General features: G+C 42.8%; 1 protein-coding gene across 1 annotated transcript in view; it reads right to left on the bottom strand.

The window, feature by feature from the left end:
• Window positions 1-17,176, bottom strand: part of LOC133404744 (heterogeneous nuclear ribonucleoprotein U-like protein 1) — a 64,414-nt gene extending 47,238 nt beyond the window's left edge. The window contains 5 exon segments of the mRNA XM_061680944.1: window positions 4,676-4,719; window positions 4,721-4,890; window positions 6,101-6,355; window positions 16,353-16,614; window positions 17,087-17,176. Coding sequence (XP_061536928.1) covers window positions 4,676-4,719; window positions 4,721-4,890; window positions 6,101-6,355; window positions 16,353-16,581 — 698 coding nt within the window. The 5' untranslated portion in view covers window positions 16,582-16,614; window positions 17,087-17,176.
• Window positions 17,177-18,279: the final 1,103 nt, after the last annotated feature.

Below are 18,279 nucleotides of genomic sequence, written 5' to 3'. Positions count from 1 at the left end.
AACTAAAATAGTCGATACTTATGATTTAAGATTTGTGGGACATTCACGTTTGTTTTGCGCTGTGCTCCTTTCTTGCTCTGTGCATAGTAGGAAATATGCTTTGCTATTTAGATCGGCCCACTCAATAGCGCCAGAAATTACATTGTTTGAGACCTCCCATGATCCCCTGCGACAACACAGACAGAAAAACTTACTTGACTAACACTTAACATCTTTATCTTCAAGTGTTAAAAACATCCATATAAAGATTGCCCTGCGTAAATCCAATGCGTTATTGCCTAGTATCGATACAATTGATTGATTACCTATTCAACGATTTAAGTCGATATATTCTCGCCCAGAAGGCTAACTTGGTGAGAACAGATCGATCCAGTCGGATCGTAGGGATTTAAACCGATCCATCCCTATAATGAATAAATCGGTAAAGCCCTGGTGTCCTCAGTTCCCAAATGTTTACGGTGTTGTTAAAAGGAAAGGTGATGTAACACAGTGGTAAACATGCCTCTGTCCCAGCTTTTCGAAGATGTGTTGCAGGCATCAAACTCAGAATGAGTGAATATTTTCAAAAAAAAAGTTTGAACAAATTATTTTTAGTATATTCAGTTGAACATAGATTGAAAAGGATTTGATAACCATCATATTCTGTTTTTATTTACATTTTACAGAAACTCCCAACTTCAATGGAATTGGGGCTTGTACGAGTGGTATCGGTACTCAGTATCATATAGGTGTACCCAAGTACTCAAGAGTGAATACTCATACTGGTATCGGTCTGACAAAAAGTGGTTATCGGAGATCCCTAATCATGATGCAAAAACTGTTTAATTCTTGAAATTATACTAATTACTGCATGTTCTTATAAAGGACAATACTCAATACTTTAATACATTAGTACTCTTTTTAGGGCTGCAATTAACGATTATTTTACTAATCGATTAATTTGATGATTAGTTTTTCAATTAATCAATGAATCAGATTAAAAAACTCCCCATTTTCATTCCATTATTCAAAAACAGGACTATTTCAAATTGGCAGTGCAGAAAAGTGCACAAAATGGTTGCTGCGTAAATATCGCATAGCGCTTAAAGTAATATTTTATAATTTAAAAAAAAAATCATAAAATAAAAAATGTTGGTCAAATAGCTTTTCAATAGGCGATTGGACCAACCAAACAAGACCATACAAATGTCCTTTCATCCATCCATTTACTTCTGCTTATCAGAGGTCAGGTTGCCGGGGGCCCCAGCTTAAGCAGAGAAGCGCAGACTTCACCCTCCCCAGTCACTTCGTGCAGCTTCTCCGGGGGGATCCCAAGGTGTTCCCTAGGGCAGCCGGGGGACACTCTCTCCAACGTGTCCTGGGTCATCCCCAGAGTCTCATCCTGGTGGGACGTGCTCAAACACCTTACTAGGGAGGCGTCCAGAGGGGACGCCCTAACCAGATAGCGAAGCCACCTCATATGGCTCCTCTATATGCGGAGGAGCAGCGGCTCGACTGAGCGCCTTCCAGATGACAGAGCTCTCTAAGGGAGAGCCCAGAAATCCTGAGGAGGAAACTCATTTCGGCTGCTTGTATCAGCCATGTTAATCTTTTGGTCACAATCCACCGGTAAATTTAAATATTTGCCTTTTGGCTCAGCTCCTTCACCACCACAGACCGATACGGAGTACACATCACTGCAGACACTCCTCCTCTTGGGGCAGGATCTCTTCCCTGACCCGGAGAGGGCACCCCCACCCTTTTCAGACTAAGGACCATGGTCACAGATTTGGAAGTGCTTATTCTCGTCCCAGCTGCTTCACACTCTGCTGCAAACCACTCCAGTGAGAGCTGAAGATCGCGGCTTGATGTAGCCATCAAAACCACATCTTCAAAAAATAGACTTTACAGCAATCTGATCTATAATTAGCATTTTATGCTGATCGGCTTTAATGGCATAATTCGCCGAGAATCAGCGACAATGGGCAGCCTTGGTGGAGTCCAACCCCCACTGGAAACGTATTCGACTTACTGCTAGCAATGCGGACCAAACTCTGACACGGTCATACAGGGACCAAACAGCCCTTCTCAGGAGGTCCGTTACTCCCTACTCACCCCATAGGTGACAAGGACCCAAGTCGAATGCATTCACCAAGTCCACAAAACATGTAGACTGGTTGGGAGACCTCCCATGCACGCTCGAGGATTCTGCTGAGGGTGTAGAGCTGGTCCACTGTTCCACAGCCAGGACAACAACCACACTCCTCCTCCTGAATCTGAGATTAGACTTCCTGATGGACCCTCCTCTCCACCTTCCCCGAATAGACCTTTCCAGGGAATGCTGAGGAGTGTGATCCCCCTGTAGTTGGAACACACCATCAGGTCCCCTTTCTTAAAAAGGGGGACCACCACCCCGGTCTGCCAATCCAGAGTCACTGTCCCCGATCTCCACGCAATGTTGCAGAGGCGTGTCAACCAGGATAGCCCCACAACACTCACAGCTTTTAAGGAACTCCGGGCGCATCTTACCCACCCTGGGGCCCTCCCACCAAGGAGCTTTTTAACCACCTCGGTGACTTCAACCCCTTAGATTGGGGAACCCACCTCAGAGTCCCCACTCTGCTTCCTTCTGGAAGGCATGCTGGGAGAATTGAGGAGGCCTTAGTATCTGCGGAGCCCAACAGCTCTCAAGGTCCCAAGCTGAGGTCAGCAGCGCCCCATCTCCACTATACACAGTGTTGATGGTGCACTGCTTGACGGACCAGAATTCCCTCTAAGCCGTCCGGAAGTTGTTTTCCATGGCCTCACCGAACTGCTCCGACGGTATGTACGTCGGTTTTTGCCTCAGCAATCACCAAAGAAAAGGCTCGGATAGGACTTGACGGCATCTCTTACCGCTCCAGCGCAGTTCAAACTCCTGACAGGGGACTCTGCAAAACATTCCCAGCAGACCCTCACAATACGTTTGGGTCTACCTGGTCAGACCGGCATCTTCCCCCAACATCTGCGCCAACTCACCACCAGGTGGTGATCGGTTGATAGCTCTGCCCCTCTTTTCACCTGCGTGTCCAAGACATGCAGCCACAAGTCAGATGACATGACCACAAAGTCTGTCATCAAACTCGCGGCCTAGGGTGTCCCGTGCACACGTGGACACCCTTATGTCTAAACATGGTGTTCGGTATGGACAGTCTGTGAAGAGCACAGAAATCTATGGGTCCACTGCTGTGTGCAGAGTTAAGGCTTCTTTATACTCTCGCAGTCGGCAACCGCGCTGACATCACTGCGACTGTCCCTCACGTAGTTTGCCTTTATACTCGAGCGCAACCCATGTGCGCAGTTTTGAAAATGTACTGCAGTTCACTTCCAAGTTGGGGGTGTCGCTACAGGGTGGTACTGGCTAAGACACAACAGGTTGGAGTTTCCTCTGCATTTCTTTTGGTCATTTCGGGTAGCCGTTTTTACTTTCCTTTCAGTAACAAGGAACAAAGCAACAACAATGGCGACCATGGAACAGTGTCTGCGAGAACAAATGTACTTAGATGATACATTTAATTATGCTGCAAAATCGATCGAGAAGGTTGCGGCATAGATGGTATGTAGAACCAAGGGGCACGGCGAGTTATCCCCGCGGCGTTCGACGCGCAGCAACTATTTTTGCCGTGTGCCTATCAAGCTGCGCATAGGGGCCGGGCGGGGCAATTCGTCGGTCACGATGAAATGCGGGCGTTGTTGGCCGCGGGAGTATAGAGAGGCCTTTATGCTAATACTAATGAAATATAAACCCAGTAGGGCTCTGAGATCGACAGACTCAGGTCAAATAGTGGAGCATAGAGTCCAAAGCAAACATGGTGAAGCAGCATTTATATATTTATTTTTATGCAGTTTGCCCAGTGTTTTTGTGTTAACCATTGCTCTCTCAATATATTACTCTATATGTGTTTAAATCAGTTTGTATTGTTTTGTGTGTTTATAGGCCTTTCAAAATATTTAAGTGCCCTAAATGCAACAAAAGAAGAAACGGAAACTAGGTATTAATACGTGTTAGGCACTAAATTAGTTAAGCTGTCAGATAACTGACAATATTTAAAAAGCATGACAAATTTGGCCTAAATGACAAACAGTACTAACCCTTCATCAAAACTTAGTACAATACTTGAGTTCATGTGGACACAGTGAGCAGAGCCACCTCCCCCCTTCAGAGGAAAAACGCAAGTAAATGGTGGCGAGAGGAAAATATAAGATAGCCATACAATTACAAACTGTATGGTAGACATTTTTACAGTGCACATCTATCTGCCGAGCTTGTATGCATGTCCCCTGAGCTATTTATTTAACTTACTTACTTACTTACTTACTTACTTACACACACACACACACACACACACACACACACACTCCGGCGAGGCTTGACAAAACATTCATACGTCGGATTTCCGGCACAACGCCGGAGTACTTTCAAGCCATGCATTAATGTAATGGGGATAGATGATTTGAAACGTGAGTGTTTTGAGTTAAGGGGGTGGTCATGGATTGAATATAACTCATAATTCAAGGCACCGCTCTATTAACAAGTATGTTTTTATATGGTCTCTATACATTGCAGGTTTTTACTGAGGGCCTCTACTGGCTGAAAGAACTGACCATCAAGCTTCCTCTTCAGACATAAAATTTTGGACAACTTATGAATGAATACCTCTTCTCCTCACGATGCTCATAGTAGTTGTAGCCCCTGCTCTCCTTCATGAGGTCGCTTTCGGCCATGGTGTCCGCTTCTTTCAGACTCCACCTTCATCTGTTCTCCCAGACTCCCGCCTTCTTGTCCGCGTTTCGGCTCTGCTCCGCAGGCCACTCGCCCAGCGTCGCCGGCCGCCTCTGGGGCGTCCTCAATTTTAATCTCCTCTTTTATTTCTATAATGAAGGACAATGAACATGAGCATCATTGGCCTGTCTATAGTCTATGTCTATGTTTCTAATGCAGAAATTGAAATTCCATGAGTCAATTTTTTTGTGTGCTCTTTGAAGCTCGCCATTATGAGACAAGCGGCATCAAAGCCCTGGCTAATAGTAGTAACTGTCTCAAAGGAATTATGTTGAAGTTATACATCTCAACTGAGAGACTTATGCCTGGATCGGACTACAAGATAACAATCACGACGGCAATGTCAGACTCTGCCATAAAATCTTGCCATATCTTGGTAAGCTACTGCCAAATACTGCGCAACATTTATTACGACACCACTGTGTCCCGTCTTTTACGATTACTGGGCTTTATCTTGTCAAATCAAGCAGGGCGACAAACGTGTCAACGGTCAACACGATAATGGATCGTGCAATTTATTTTGTGTTGGGGGGGAGAAAAAGAACAAAAAGAGGAAACTGTGGTGTCGTCACCGGTGCTCAGGAGTGCGCTTTCCATTCAAGACTGAGGTATGTTCACGTTCTTACAATACGGCTTGAAAGCAGGCAACAGCACTAACGTTTCTTGAGGGCACACAAAACAACCATTCGCACTCACATTGACACCTACGGGCAATTTAGAGTCTTCAATCAAACTACCACGCATGTTTTTGGGATGTGGGAGAAAACCGGAGTGCCAGGAGAAAACCCACCCAGTCACGGGGAGAACATGCAAACTCCACACAGGCGGGGCCGGAATTTGAACCCCGGTCCCCAGAACTTTGAGGCAGTCGTCCACCGTGCTGGCTAAATTATATTAGTATAATACAATTTTTAATAATTTTTTTATTTTAATTATATTTTATACGAATAAAAAGGCAATCCATTATACAACAATTTTGATTAAAAAAATAAAATTAAATTATATACGATATGCATAGGTAGGGGGTCCCCGCTCCAGCTTTCCATCAGTTTGGGGGTCTTTAAACTGGAAATTGTTAGAGAACCCTGATCGGCGGTAACTGGTATCAGCTTGGAGAAGCAGTTATCGGTATTGTTGGCAAAAAACAGTTCGCCCATCCCGACCTGATTGTCTTCCACTAAGCTCAGCGTCTGATTAATAACTAAACTTCACCTTAAAAAAAACACTGCTGTTAACACTTTTTCCCAGAATCTGACTCTCTTCACAATGTTAAATTAAATTTAATTTGACTTCATGCACCTTGTTTGACAGCAACATTTTCCTCCTCGTCTGGTTCAAGTTTGACGACTGCCTCTGCAATGGCGGCGGTTTGGTGAAGGCTAGCGTCAGCACTGAAGTCTGGCACGCTGTGGCCAGAATCTGACGCCGGCTGACTCTCGTACGGCTCGCATTCTCCGTCGGGCTCGGCCTCCTCTTCCTCGTAGTAGCCGCCCGAATCTCTGCCTTCGTCTTCCTCTAGCATCGCATCGCCGTCGCCTTCAGCAAAGGACTCTGCTGTGAATGCGCAAGGAAAACCAACTTTGTAATGGCGTATGCATTTGCAGGCAAATGTCTTCGATTGCATGCTAATTTTCTATTTCCTGTATCCACTATTGCTGCAGAAACTGTGCAAATATCCCCATTGTGTGACTAATAAAGGTTATCTTCTATTATAAATATGAATTATATTAATGTATAATAATGACAGACATTATCGACCGGACCAATATTTGGTATTTTGGCACATATCGGCATCTGCCTTTTTCAGCAGATAATCGTCCAAATTAAAACTCTGTCAAATTAGAGTGTTTTGGCTAGTTTTACAGAAGCGTAAATGCACGCTATTTAACTTCACACAAATTAGCTCAAGGCATTATTAAGAACCTCAGGATTCGATTGTGATGCTATAGGTTCCAATTCGATTTTATATTGATTTAAATGTTCCAATATTACTTAAGTAGCAATACACGAGTAAATATTTACTACTTTGAAATATTTATTTTTGATACCATGTAAACATATGTGAAATCAAATTTTTTAAAGTGCTTATAAACAAACCTGGTGACAGGGGTGAAGCAAGCACTGAAAAAATATATTTTATTGATTAATTTGATACAATTCAATTAAAAAATACAATCACTTAAAAAAGCCAAAGAAATTAAGATAAAATGTAAAATCAAAAAGGGCTCTCCACACTATCCTTTTCATTGGTTGCACTGGACCATGCATTATGTAGTCTTACGTAATTGGCATACCGTAGCTTCATATGAAATAAAGATTAAGACAAAAGTTATCTCTGCAAAATATTTTATTGTGAATATAAATTGTGTCTGCATAAAGCAGTGGCTGAATAAACAGGTTAATTTATTTTGTAGTATTTTGAAAGATAATGGAAACGTTTAAATAAAAGCAAAGTATAACAGACATGCGTTTACATGTACCGTATTTTCACGACCATAAGGCGGACTTAAAAGTCTTACATTTTCTCCAAAATGGACGGGGCGCCTTATAATGCGGCACGCCTTATGTGTGCACTGAGTTCCAAAATCTATAAATGATGAGCACTCCGCTTGACTGACTGGGAGCATTTCCTGCAGACACGCTGCTTATACAGAGGAAAAGCGGACATGGCTGAGGACACGATGCGGACGTAAAGGGGGAAGGGTGCGTGAAGGAGGCCGCTAAAGCCACGCCCCCAGTAGGTATATAGCGCCGGGGTGTGCATTGTGCAAAACATCAGTTTGGCTAAGGACCCCGAAAATGGCACATAGAAGAGACAAGCTTACGAAGCACAGTTTAAACTGCAAGCTATCAGTTACGCGGAGGAACATGGGAATCGAGCAGCCGCGAGAGAATTCAAGATCAACGAATCCATGGTTCGCAAGTGGAGGAAGCAGGAAAACGAGCTTCGCCAAGTCAAGAAAACGAAGCTGAGTTTCCGTGGAAAAAAAGAAAAACAAAACACAAACAAGGCGAGGTGGCCCGAGTTGGAAGACCAACTCGAGCAATGGATTAATGAGCAAAGAACAGCTGGGAGAAGCGTCTCAAGTCACCATTCGACTGAGTGCAATAACTCTGCCATGTGCAGCAAGTGAGGAAGCTTGCCATCATTCCGGGAAGCTTGACGAAGCGTTGGACATCCGTGTAAACAGGCCGTTCAAAGTGAAGTGAGCGGCGTGGGAGCCATGGATGGCGAACATAGCTTTACTAAGACTAGGAGGCAGCGCCAGGCGAGTTACGCCACAATTTGTGAATGGATTGTGGATGCTTGGGCTAACGTGTCTGCTTGCACTGTTGTTCGAGCTTTCGTAAAAGCCGGCATCGTTTCTGAGGAGCCGCACGGCAACGAGACTGACTCAGACGAGTACGAGAGGGAACATGGCGTGTTTGATTGAGAACTTGCCCAGCTGTTCATTTCGGATACAGAAGATGAGGACTTTGATGGATTTGAGGATGAGGATTGATAAAAAAAATAACGTGAGTAACATTGTTAAATACTTCAATAAACTACAACCGAACTCAGTTTTGCTCCCGCTGCCTTTTTAAAAACATTGTTTTAGCGTGCATGCATGCTACGTATATTTTACCATGCCTGCGCCCAATAATGCGGTGCGCGTTATGTGTTAAATACAGAAATAGACCCCTTAACTGAGACTGCGCCTTTTAATACAGTGCGCCTTATGGTCGTGAAAATATGGTATTTTGCTTTGTTCTTTTCAAAAATCCTGTACTGAACATTCATGCAACAGCAGCATAACTAAGTATCAGCATACATGGGGGTTTGGTTAAGGAAAGAGAACAATGAGTGTGATTTGAACATAAAACTATTTTTTAACAAATGAGGGCCTTAGTAAAATAATATAAACACAAACCATTTTTGAAATACTGTTGAAAACAATAAAATGATGCCGTGTTTCTTTCGTGGCTTTAGATTTCCAGGTCAAAAGTAATATAAGATTAATACAAACTATAAAAATCACTGAAATGGAAAATTAATAGAATCATAAGATTATAATTTGGAATTTCAAGGATAGATTACAGAATTACACACACACACACACACCGTGTGCGGCATGGTGGCCGACTGGTTAGAGCATCAGCCTCACAGTTCTGAGGAGCGGGGTTCAATCCCCGGCCCCGCCTGTGTGGAGTTTGCATTTTCTTTGAAACCAATTGAGAGTTTCCTTGGCAATATGTTTTGAATCATTATCCTGCTGAAATGTCCACCGTACCATTTTAATCATCCTCGTAGATGGTAGTAGATTTTTGTCAAGAATGTCTTGGTACATTTGCCCAGACAAACTTCCTTCAACAATGTGAAGTTTACCAGTACCATTTGCTCAAAAGCAGCCCCACACCATCATGTACCCACCTCCAAACGTCACTGTCGCTACGATGTTTTTAGGGTAATGTGCAGTGCCATTTCTCCTCCAAACGTGGTGTGTATTGTGGCATCCAAACAGTTCAATTTTGCTCTCATCAGACCAGACTATAGTCTCCCAGCATTTAACTGGCTTATCCAAATATTGTTCAGCAAAATTAAATAAATAAGCTTTGACATGCTTTTTTTCAGCAATGGGGTCTTTCATGGTGAGCGTGCATGCAGGCCATGGCGGCAGAGTGCACTACTCACTGTTTTACCTTTGACAACGGTACCTGCTAATTCCAGGTGTTTTTTAAACTCTCCACAGGTGGTCCTTGGCTCTTCGACACCTCTTCTGATTATTCTTTGCATTTCTCTGTCATAAATCTTGCGAGGAGCACCTGATCGAGGCAAATTTATGGTGGTATGATTGGCTTTCCACTTGTGTATTATGGCCCCAACCGTGCTCATTGGAACATTCAGAAGCTTAGATATGCGCCTGCAAACAATGCCACCGTTATGTTTTGCAACAATTAGTTTGCGATGGTCTTGAGACAGCACTCTGCTCTAACTTATGAGAGGTGTCTTGACTCACACCTTGGCAATGAGACCTTTTTGTTGGGTATCAATTAAGACTGCTGATAGGACACAGCTGATATTCATTTGCACTAACAAGGGGCTGGATTGCTGTTTGATTATTTATAGATTTTAGGTGTTTTCTTGGCTTTCCATGCCTTTTTGCACCTCCCTTTCAAATGTGTTCAATATTTTTTTCCAGTGTCATTTCACATTATGACATCTTTATTTCTGATCTTATTTGTTCTACTTTCTTTGTATGCATGGATTACTTGAGCTGTTCCAACATCTGGTGAAGATTTCATGTCAATAGCACCTTGTGTATCTTTATAAACACACACACACGCTTATATTTCACAAAGATCATTTACGTGACTGTAAAACTGTATAATTGTGTACAAATTAGTTAATGGACGCTCTCTAAAGTGTGTGTAGCTTTGCTTCGCTACTGGTAATTGTCTTTTAGCGGCGTAATCCTACACTTAGAAGATCCTGACGACTGCACGTGGGCTTTGCCCAAAATGGAGTGGTGTTTCCAAGCAAAAATACACAAATAAAACAAAAACAGCACCCAGTGTGCTGTGACGAGACGGCCACCACGCTGGATGGAGATGGCGTGGAGAAGGATCAATACTATCTGATATGTAGATGCCTCTGATGCCAGAAGCAAAGCAAATTTATATATAGCTACTAATAGCTAACTATTGGCCGTCGGATATTTACAGGACTACGCCAAAAGACACGCGACAAGGCTAAAAATAAACTAGCTTTTGATTTCAAATATACTGTGCACGATGGTGATGCGGAGTAAATGTCTTTTGTGGAGCCGATCAAGAAATTAAAGCCGATCAGCATAAAATGCTAATTATCGGCGGATGATTTCCAAGTGAGGAAGGAATACGTGACCACTGGATAGTGAATGCCACTCGACAGGGGAATAAACGTGGTCAGCTATGGGTGCCTAGAAGCATTCCAAACTCTGGGCCCATCACTTCGAACCGGCGTGTTTTGAGAAAGCATTGGATACACAGGTGTAGTTAGGCAGAGGCTGAAACCAGCTGCGGTGCCAAATATTTTTCCTACTGCAATCGCCAGCAAGAGAACTAAATCTCGCAGCCGCAACGATGCACCATCTTTGTCATCTGATCTTTAAAGACATTGACACGTGGGCCTGACTTCAATTCTCTTGGCAACTTATTCAGACATGCAAACTCCAAAGGATACCCCAGGCCCCTACAGTTTTTAATTTTTTTATTTTAACATACCGTAATTTCTCGTGTATAATGTGCACCCATGTATAAAAGACAACCCCAAAGTTGACCAAAATTCTAGAAACCCTTCTTCGGTTTCTTCTCTTTTACAATGCATGATTTTGCTTCTACCCATATGATCAAAATAAAGTATCTGTATTTTGTTCGATTTTTAAAAAATTATTCTGAAGTTAAGCAACTTTATTTGAACACGCAATATTTTTTTGTTTACTTGCTCTTATTTTGAAACTCAGTCCTACTTTTATTTAGTAAATGAGAAAACACACAGTGGTGCTCATATTTTTGATTACCCAGGCAGAATTAGTAAAATGGGTACAATACTTCAAACTGGATTATCTATGGATAATGTACACTATTGACTTTTTACAATTTGGGGGGGGGGCATCATACGCGAGAAATTACAGTAAATTAAGCAAGATGGAAATAAGGCAAAATGAGCTATTTTGTTCACGCAGAAAAACATTTACACCGCCCCAGTAAGTGTTGTTGTACAAATTTTGATTAAAATAAAATTTGCCTAATTTCTTTGCTTTTTTGTTTTGGCCATCAATTTGAGCCAGGCCCATCTCCACCTACACCAAGCTGTGCCACATGAATAGCATCCCCATGTTTGAGCACTCTCATTCTGGAAAAGAACTAACTAAAATCATTGTCTGTTTCACTTCATTTTTCGCTATTACCAACTTCAAAAGCTAATCCCTTATGCATCCTCTAGAAAAATATTAACTCGTTCACTGCCAGCCATTTCCTGAGCAGGGAACCCCTAGACTGCCAGGCATTTTCGAGCAATTTCACAAATTTTTATCCCGGCCCATACATATGGCGAGATCCTCCCAGCCGCTTGCCAGCTGATTGTCTCTCGACCAGGATTTGTGTAAATGGGATCCGAAATCGTGATGAGTGAACTCCGTCTGGATAGCCAGCCAAACGTCATCCCGACCTTCCTCCGACGAAGGTAACTCGTTTGCAGCTCGCGTTAGCTACATTTAGCGGGCAACCACCCCCCTTCAATCCTTGTTACATAAAAACAATTTAGTCCGACGAGTTCACATTACAATGTAACAGCTGTTGCCAGTACTGATTTGAATTTTCCATTTCGTCCATCTTGCAGAAATTCAACACCCACGAGTCGAACGTCTTGTATGATTGCGACAAAGAAAAGTAATGTTTTTTTTTTACCCTTGCAAAACACATCATCAATAAAACGTATTCTCTAGTAATGGCATGTATTTTTTAAAACTTACAGGTTATGCACCCAGCAGACATTCGACCCCCATTCCAGCACAGACAAAAAAGGTAAAAAGGTTTTCTTCTCCACATCCCACGACAGCAATTTCAACAATGTATTTTTTAGGTAATAGTTAGGTTTCTAAGATGCACAGGTTGGACTTCAAGGAGAAGTAGGGATTGGTTTCAAGGACAATGACAACCACACAAGATTCCATTCACCACCACCAAGAATAAAATCCAGTAATGGATCAAACTTTGCTAGATTTTATGCACAAGGTAATAAAAACCTGTACTATTGAGCAAATGGTAGAGGAGAATTTGGAGGAAAAAAGTGCAAGTGTGTGAGGCCATTTTTGTCTAATATAAATTATGTAGTTATACTTGTAAATAAATTATTTTTCTGTCAAAAGTACTTTTTCAGTGTTGTTTTGTGTTCAGATGTTTGAGATTTTCACTAACGAAAAAAAATATTGGCGTCAGTCATTACTCTGCTTGAAGCGCCTTTTTTTCCTCCCGAAACAGATTTGTCTGAAAGTAGCCTATAGTTGACTGCGGATTACTAAAGAACGGTATAAGCTAGAGACAAACTTTTTATCCGATGAAAGAAGAGAGTCTGATCTTTCTTTTGGCAGTTTCGGTGTTTACATCGTCATAATACATAATATCCTGTGGGGCTTGGAAAATCAGTGAAATTGTTCGAAAATGCCTGGCAGTCTAGGGGTTCCCTGCTCAGGAAACTGCTGGGAGTGAATGAGTTAAAGGTCAGATGACAAAGATGTTATGGGGTCAGTTAAAACTCATATTTGCATTGTTTATATGGTATGTAATACATGCATGTCACTTCCTGCAAGTTTTCAACCATATTTTAGCTAAACATTTGGTTTTATGAGACATATCGAGTCCTCCCCGAACATACCCGAAGCTCAAGACACCGGGGTGTGGTTACTTTATCCACCAGAAGGGCTACCAGAAGTGACGTTGCAATTGCCAAACACAGTGCGCTACACACTATACGCAATGGCGAGCAACGTGTTGGCATACGTGGAGGAGGAATTCGACGTACAGCAGCACTCAACTGAACTTGGCATCATCAAAGCGTACATGTTTGAGCCGAACAGGAGGCCGGAACCAGACAGTGACGACGACGACGAGCAGCCAAGTAGCAGCTGTACAACAGAAAGAGTGGCCACTGGCTCGATGTGACGGTATGTCAAAAGCATATCTTTTAATACAGTCATGGCTTGAAATAATGGCACCCCTGGGTGCCAATATTTTTTAGCATGACTATATGCATTATATATTCATATATGCTTCAGTGACACGGCACAAGCTTTTATATAGAATGCAGTATTCCTATATATTGTGTGCCTCGTTCGAGTTGCGTTATAACACGCCGCACAGAAAGTCTTTGCCGTGTGTCTGTTGGCTTGTCATATAGGCAAAAGTACAGATGACAGTACTGAAAAGTGCTGTGTGGGTCTTTTTTTCCCTACTCCCCAGTGCATAGTAACAATAATAGAGTCATGGGTATATACAAGGAAATGCTCGCCTCGTCTGCGCCGCTTCGCCGCTGCACCGTGGCGGCTGCGAGATTTAGTTCTCTTGCTGGCGGTTGACGACCCGATGGCCGTAGGAAAAATAGTTGTCACCGCAGCTGGTTTCAGCCTCTCCCTCCATAGCCAATGCTTTCTGCTAAGCCTTTCTCAAAACATGCCGGTTCGAAGTGATCAGCACAGTTTGGAATGCTTGCTAGGCACCCATAGCTGACCATGTTTCTTCCCCTGTCGATTGACTTACCCTATCCACTGGTCACATATTAATTTCACTTGGAAAGCCCCCCCCAAAAAACTCTTGCCACTGCCTGAACCATTTGTACAACCAAATGCCACACAATAAACCATTGTGACATCGCTAAATCACACGACAACAAATATACAAGGACAGGAACAACAGCATGGAACAATAGCACACAACATCGAATGAACAGGCTGTTTGGCTCGTGTGACGTCATAGTGCCGAAGACCGGAAGGCGCTAGATGCAAAAAGCAGAGGGCGCATTCTGCATCATATTTATCGATTTAACTGCTTTATATCCGCTATATAATCATTGGAAATGGCAGATGTGGTTTGTAAAGGGGTTCTAGATTTTAAAATCTTTGGCCTGACCTTTAAACATAAGAGTAGCAATAGTGGGTGTCTGCTCCAGAGGTGGGTAGAGTAGCAAAATATTGTACTCAAGTAAGAGTACTGTTACTTGACAATAATGTGACTCAAGTAAACAGTAGTCCTAGCAAAAATTACTTGAGAGTAAAAAGTACACGGTGAGATAATTACAAGTACTGAGTAAATAGTGAGTGTGAGTATCTTCAGATTTTTTTCACCACAGCATGAACATCAATAAAATAAAAATTAAATGTGTGTGTGGAAATTCTGATATTACTGTGTGCCCATGTGTGTGTATGCACAGCCAAAACTACATCTGCAATTTACTGCAAGGTGTTTTCTCAAGTTATAAATGGGCTGAAATATCCCCGTTTGGGAAGACAGTGCCAGACAAATACTACAATACATGAAAGCTTTTGTTCGTCTAAATGTAAACACGAGTGGCGCGCCGTTGCCACAACCTTCCCAAGATGGTGGACACGTACGCACGACAATCCGCCAGGCTGGCTTATCTCGTTAATACCTACGCACGGGAAGCCCGATAGAAGATGTTGTGCGAGGTTTGATTGGTGAACTAGACTTAAACGTCACTAGTGCTTAAATTGGATTGGAGCAAACAGCACCCAATGCATAAGTCGCAGCCTCGCACACAAAACAGTTAATAATAATCGATAAATAAAAGTAGCGAGCGACATTTACATCATTGTAACTGAGTAAAAGTACTGTTACTTCTTAACAGCAGATGCGGCTGAAATGTTTTTTTCTGGTCTCATCAACTCCTGTGACTTATCCAAAGCGGGTCCTGAGCACACAGGCAGAACCTTAGGCCGATGCGTGCGCATATTAGTCGGAGTAATATTCACAAATTACATCTGTGTGCGGATGGTGGATGTGTGTGGAATGGATCTAGCTGCCAGCATTCAAAGAGTACTAAACTGCCTACGACGACGGATCACCCCAAGGAAAAACTCATCGGATCTATACGATTCATGTAAATGGCCTATTTTGAGTTCAAAGCGATGAATTTCGTAGAAAGGCGACTGATTTGCATGTATGCCAGTAATGTTGGACGCTGGACTTTCTTTTCCAATATCCGGAACAATCACTGTTTCGGCCAGAACACATCAGTGTTCAACGATTTCCCCAACAAAATATGGGCGTTCTGTAACATTTGACAGCTCTGTAAAATCTAATTTTACTAATAACTGGCAAAGTAATGTATTTGTGTGTTTCGGCTTTCGGCCTTGGATTCCCCATTTTCGGTTTCAGACATGTCATTTTGGTGCATCACTATATAGTGTCTTTTGACTCAATAAAGGCCAAGGAACATTGCATTTAGATCACCCAGAATGACTGTCATGAAAATGGGTATTCCTTCAAAGTATATGTTCGCAGTTTTAACAGGCTTCTTTGCCTTGATCATTGTTATTTTTAAAGCTTTGAAAGCACTGAGAAACAAATTTTCAGATACTTCATGGAAAATTGCTTATTAATTAAACACAAAGTCATACATTATTTTTGCACCAGTATTTTTTAAAGAACTGTTCACGACGTTGCACTGCTACAGTCGCATCTCAAATTTTTGCTCGCAAGTCAGGGGGGGAATCGTGACTACTCGTAACTTCTGTCAAGGATTCACTGTACATTTCGTAGTATTAATTTTCATTAATAGTGAAACTGTACTGGAAAGTTGGCTGAACGCCAGAGGTGTAACATAAAAACACTTTATGCATGTTTTTCAATATGGTTGTCATTTGTTTTTAGTTAATTTTAACAAGGAATATAACATTTTCTCTCTTTCCATGCTCGATGTCCCTTTGAAATGGAAGATTGTAACGACTGGCACATGGTGAACGTGCAACATGTGTTCTTTTAAGGAAACTCTAAAAGGTGTAAATCCGTGCTTTACCTTGTTGCTCTTGCGTTTCGTCCCCATCGTCCGGGCCGTCGTCCGGGAAGTCCTCGTCGCCCTGCTCCTCGTCTCCTGCGCCGCCCGGCGACTCGGCCAGGGCTTCCTCTTCCAGCACCGCCTTGAGCCGCTCCACCAGATCCGCCTTCAGGCCTTTAGCATCCAGGCCGCGGCGCTGGAGTTCGTCCCTCAACTCGTTTACTTTCAGTTTCTTCACGTCGAAACTCATCGCGTTGCCTGGCGTGTGCGTGCGGTATAAATGCTAGAGAGAAAAGTCGAGCTGATGAGACACTGCGAAATTTTAAGTGTTGAGTTGAACTTGCAAGGTTGATACATTAGCGCGCCATTAGTGGAGCGTTTAGGCTAACACACCAACAGTAGCTGTTTAGCTACATGGCTACACATTACGAAAACACACAACTAACGAGGGGAAACTTCGCCAAAGAATCGTAATTACAATAAATAACAGAAAAAACATCAACTATTTACAAACACACGTGACACCGCTCGTTTGCTATTTTCGAATGCCCGTTTATCGCATTCTATTTTAGCTACCTAGCGCAGCCCAAGGAGGGCCAGTGTAGTGAGCGTGAGCTGAAAGCGTTGCGGCATATAAAGAGCAATTCGCAAACGTAAATCGGTTTCGCATGCAAGCTGTACACCCTGGGCCGTTCGCGTCAGGAATAACAAATGTTACGCGTCAAATTGTGGATGGAGTTCAAGCCGTGGCCTACCTCCTCCGACGCGAGTCTGGCGGGCACAGAAAGCGTCGTACAGTAGTAGAAGAGAGCAAAGACTCACGACAGCCCTCTAGTGACCCATCCAGCCAACTCATGAGAGGCCGGACATTGCGTCATTAGAAATTTCGTCCTCGTTTTTTGATACTATATTTTCTTTATTGTTGAACGATTTCACACTAAACTACACAATTGGGGTGTTTTAATAGCAAAATTTGAGGAAAACATAGTAACTGGTTGTTGATTGTTTCAGCCCACGGCAGTTTAAAAAGGAAGTGATGTAAAGTTTTGCTGAAAGACGACTCGGTCGTTTTAGAGCTTGCCCGCCAATAATCGCCATCTTGTTTCTTAAGGAAAATTATATGATAAAACGTACACATTAAAACGTTTGAGTCACAGACAAAACATGGTATTTCCTCAAATAATGAAAGATAAATGACTTGAAATAATAGTTTTGAGGCACAGCAGTACGTCTCCCTCACTGATTCTCGGTTCGAATCTCAAGGCGGTCTTACGTGGACAGTTGAATTTGGGCATAAGAGTTGACTTTCCGAACGTACCCCTAATTGACTACATATTACTGCCAAATACTTAGGGGTACGTTCGGAAATTCAATCTATCGCTCTCACTGCGCTCAGACGCAGAGCGCGCTCCATTTTCTTTGAATTTACGAACGAGCGTGCCGGGCATTGGCAGGGATACGTCAGTGCGTCCGCCATATTGAATGTGTCAGTTATGCCTGTAAACATCTCGATGTTTTGGTTGTCAGAGCAAATAATACAAATTCAATTTCATTGTCGTCTTTATTTTACACCGTCGTTCATTCATTTCGTCAGTTGCACATAAACCAGCAAAGCAAGGGTCGAATTCAGCGGTCTCGCATTGCTATTGGCGAGTCAAAATTCGAATTTTGCGCCTCATAACACTGAAAAGCAAAAATGCGAATCACAGATTGTTCGCTGTGCTCGATGGACGCACGGACGTGACAACGCGTTACGTCATCACCGAAAAGGCGGAAGTGAAGATTCCTATATGTTCAGCCGTCATACTCGGCGTCTTCGTATATCATAAACACCGTATTTGGCAACCCATTCAGTGCAGCCGTTGCGGACATTCATGTTTACATCGCAGCTGGTGAGCCTGGAGAAGGTGCGCGTCTGCATGAGGTGCTTTCATGGACACTGTGTAAA

The sequence above is a fragment of the Phycodurus eques genome, chromosome 7 (genome assembly GCF_024500275.1).
Source record: "Phycodurus eques isolate BA_2022a chromosome 7, UOR_Pequ_1.1, whole genome shotgun sequence".
Lineage (NCBI taxonomy): Eukaryota > Metazoa > Chordata > Actinopteri > Syngnathiformes > Syngnathidae > Phycodurus > Phycodurus eques.
The sequence above is the reverse complement of the archived record's forward strand: the minus strand, read 5'-3'. Positions and strand labels throughout refer to the sequence as shown.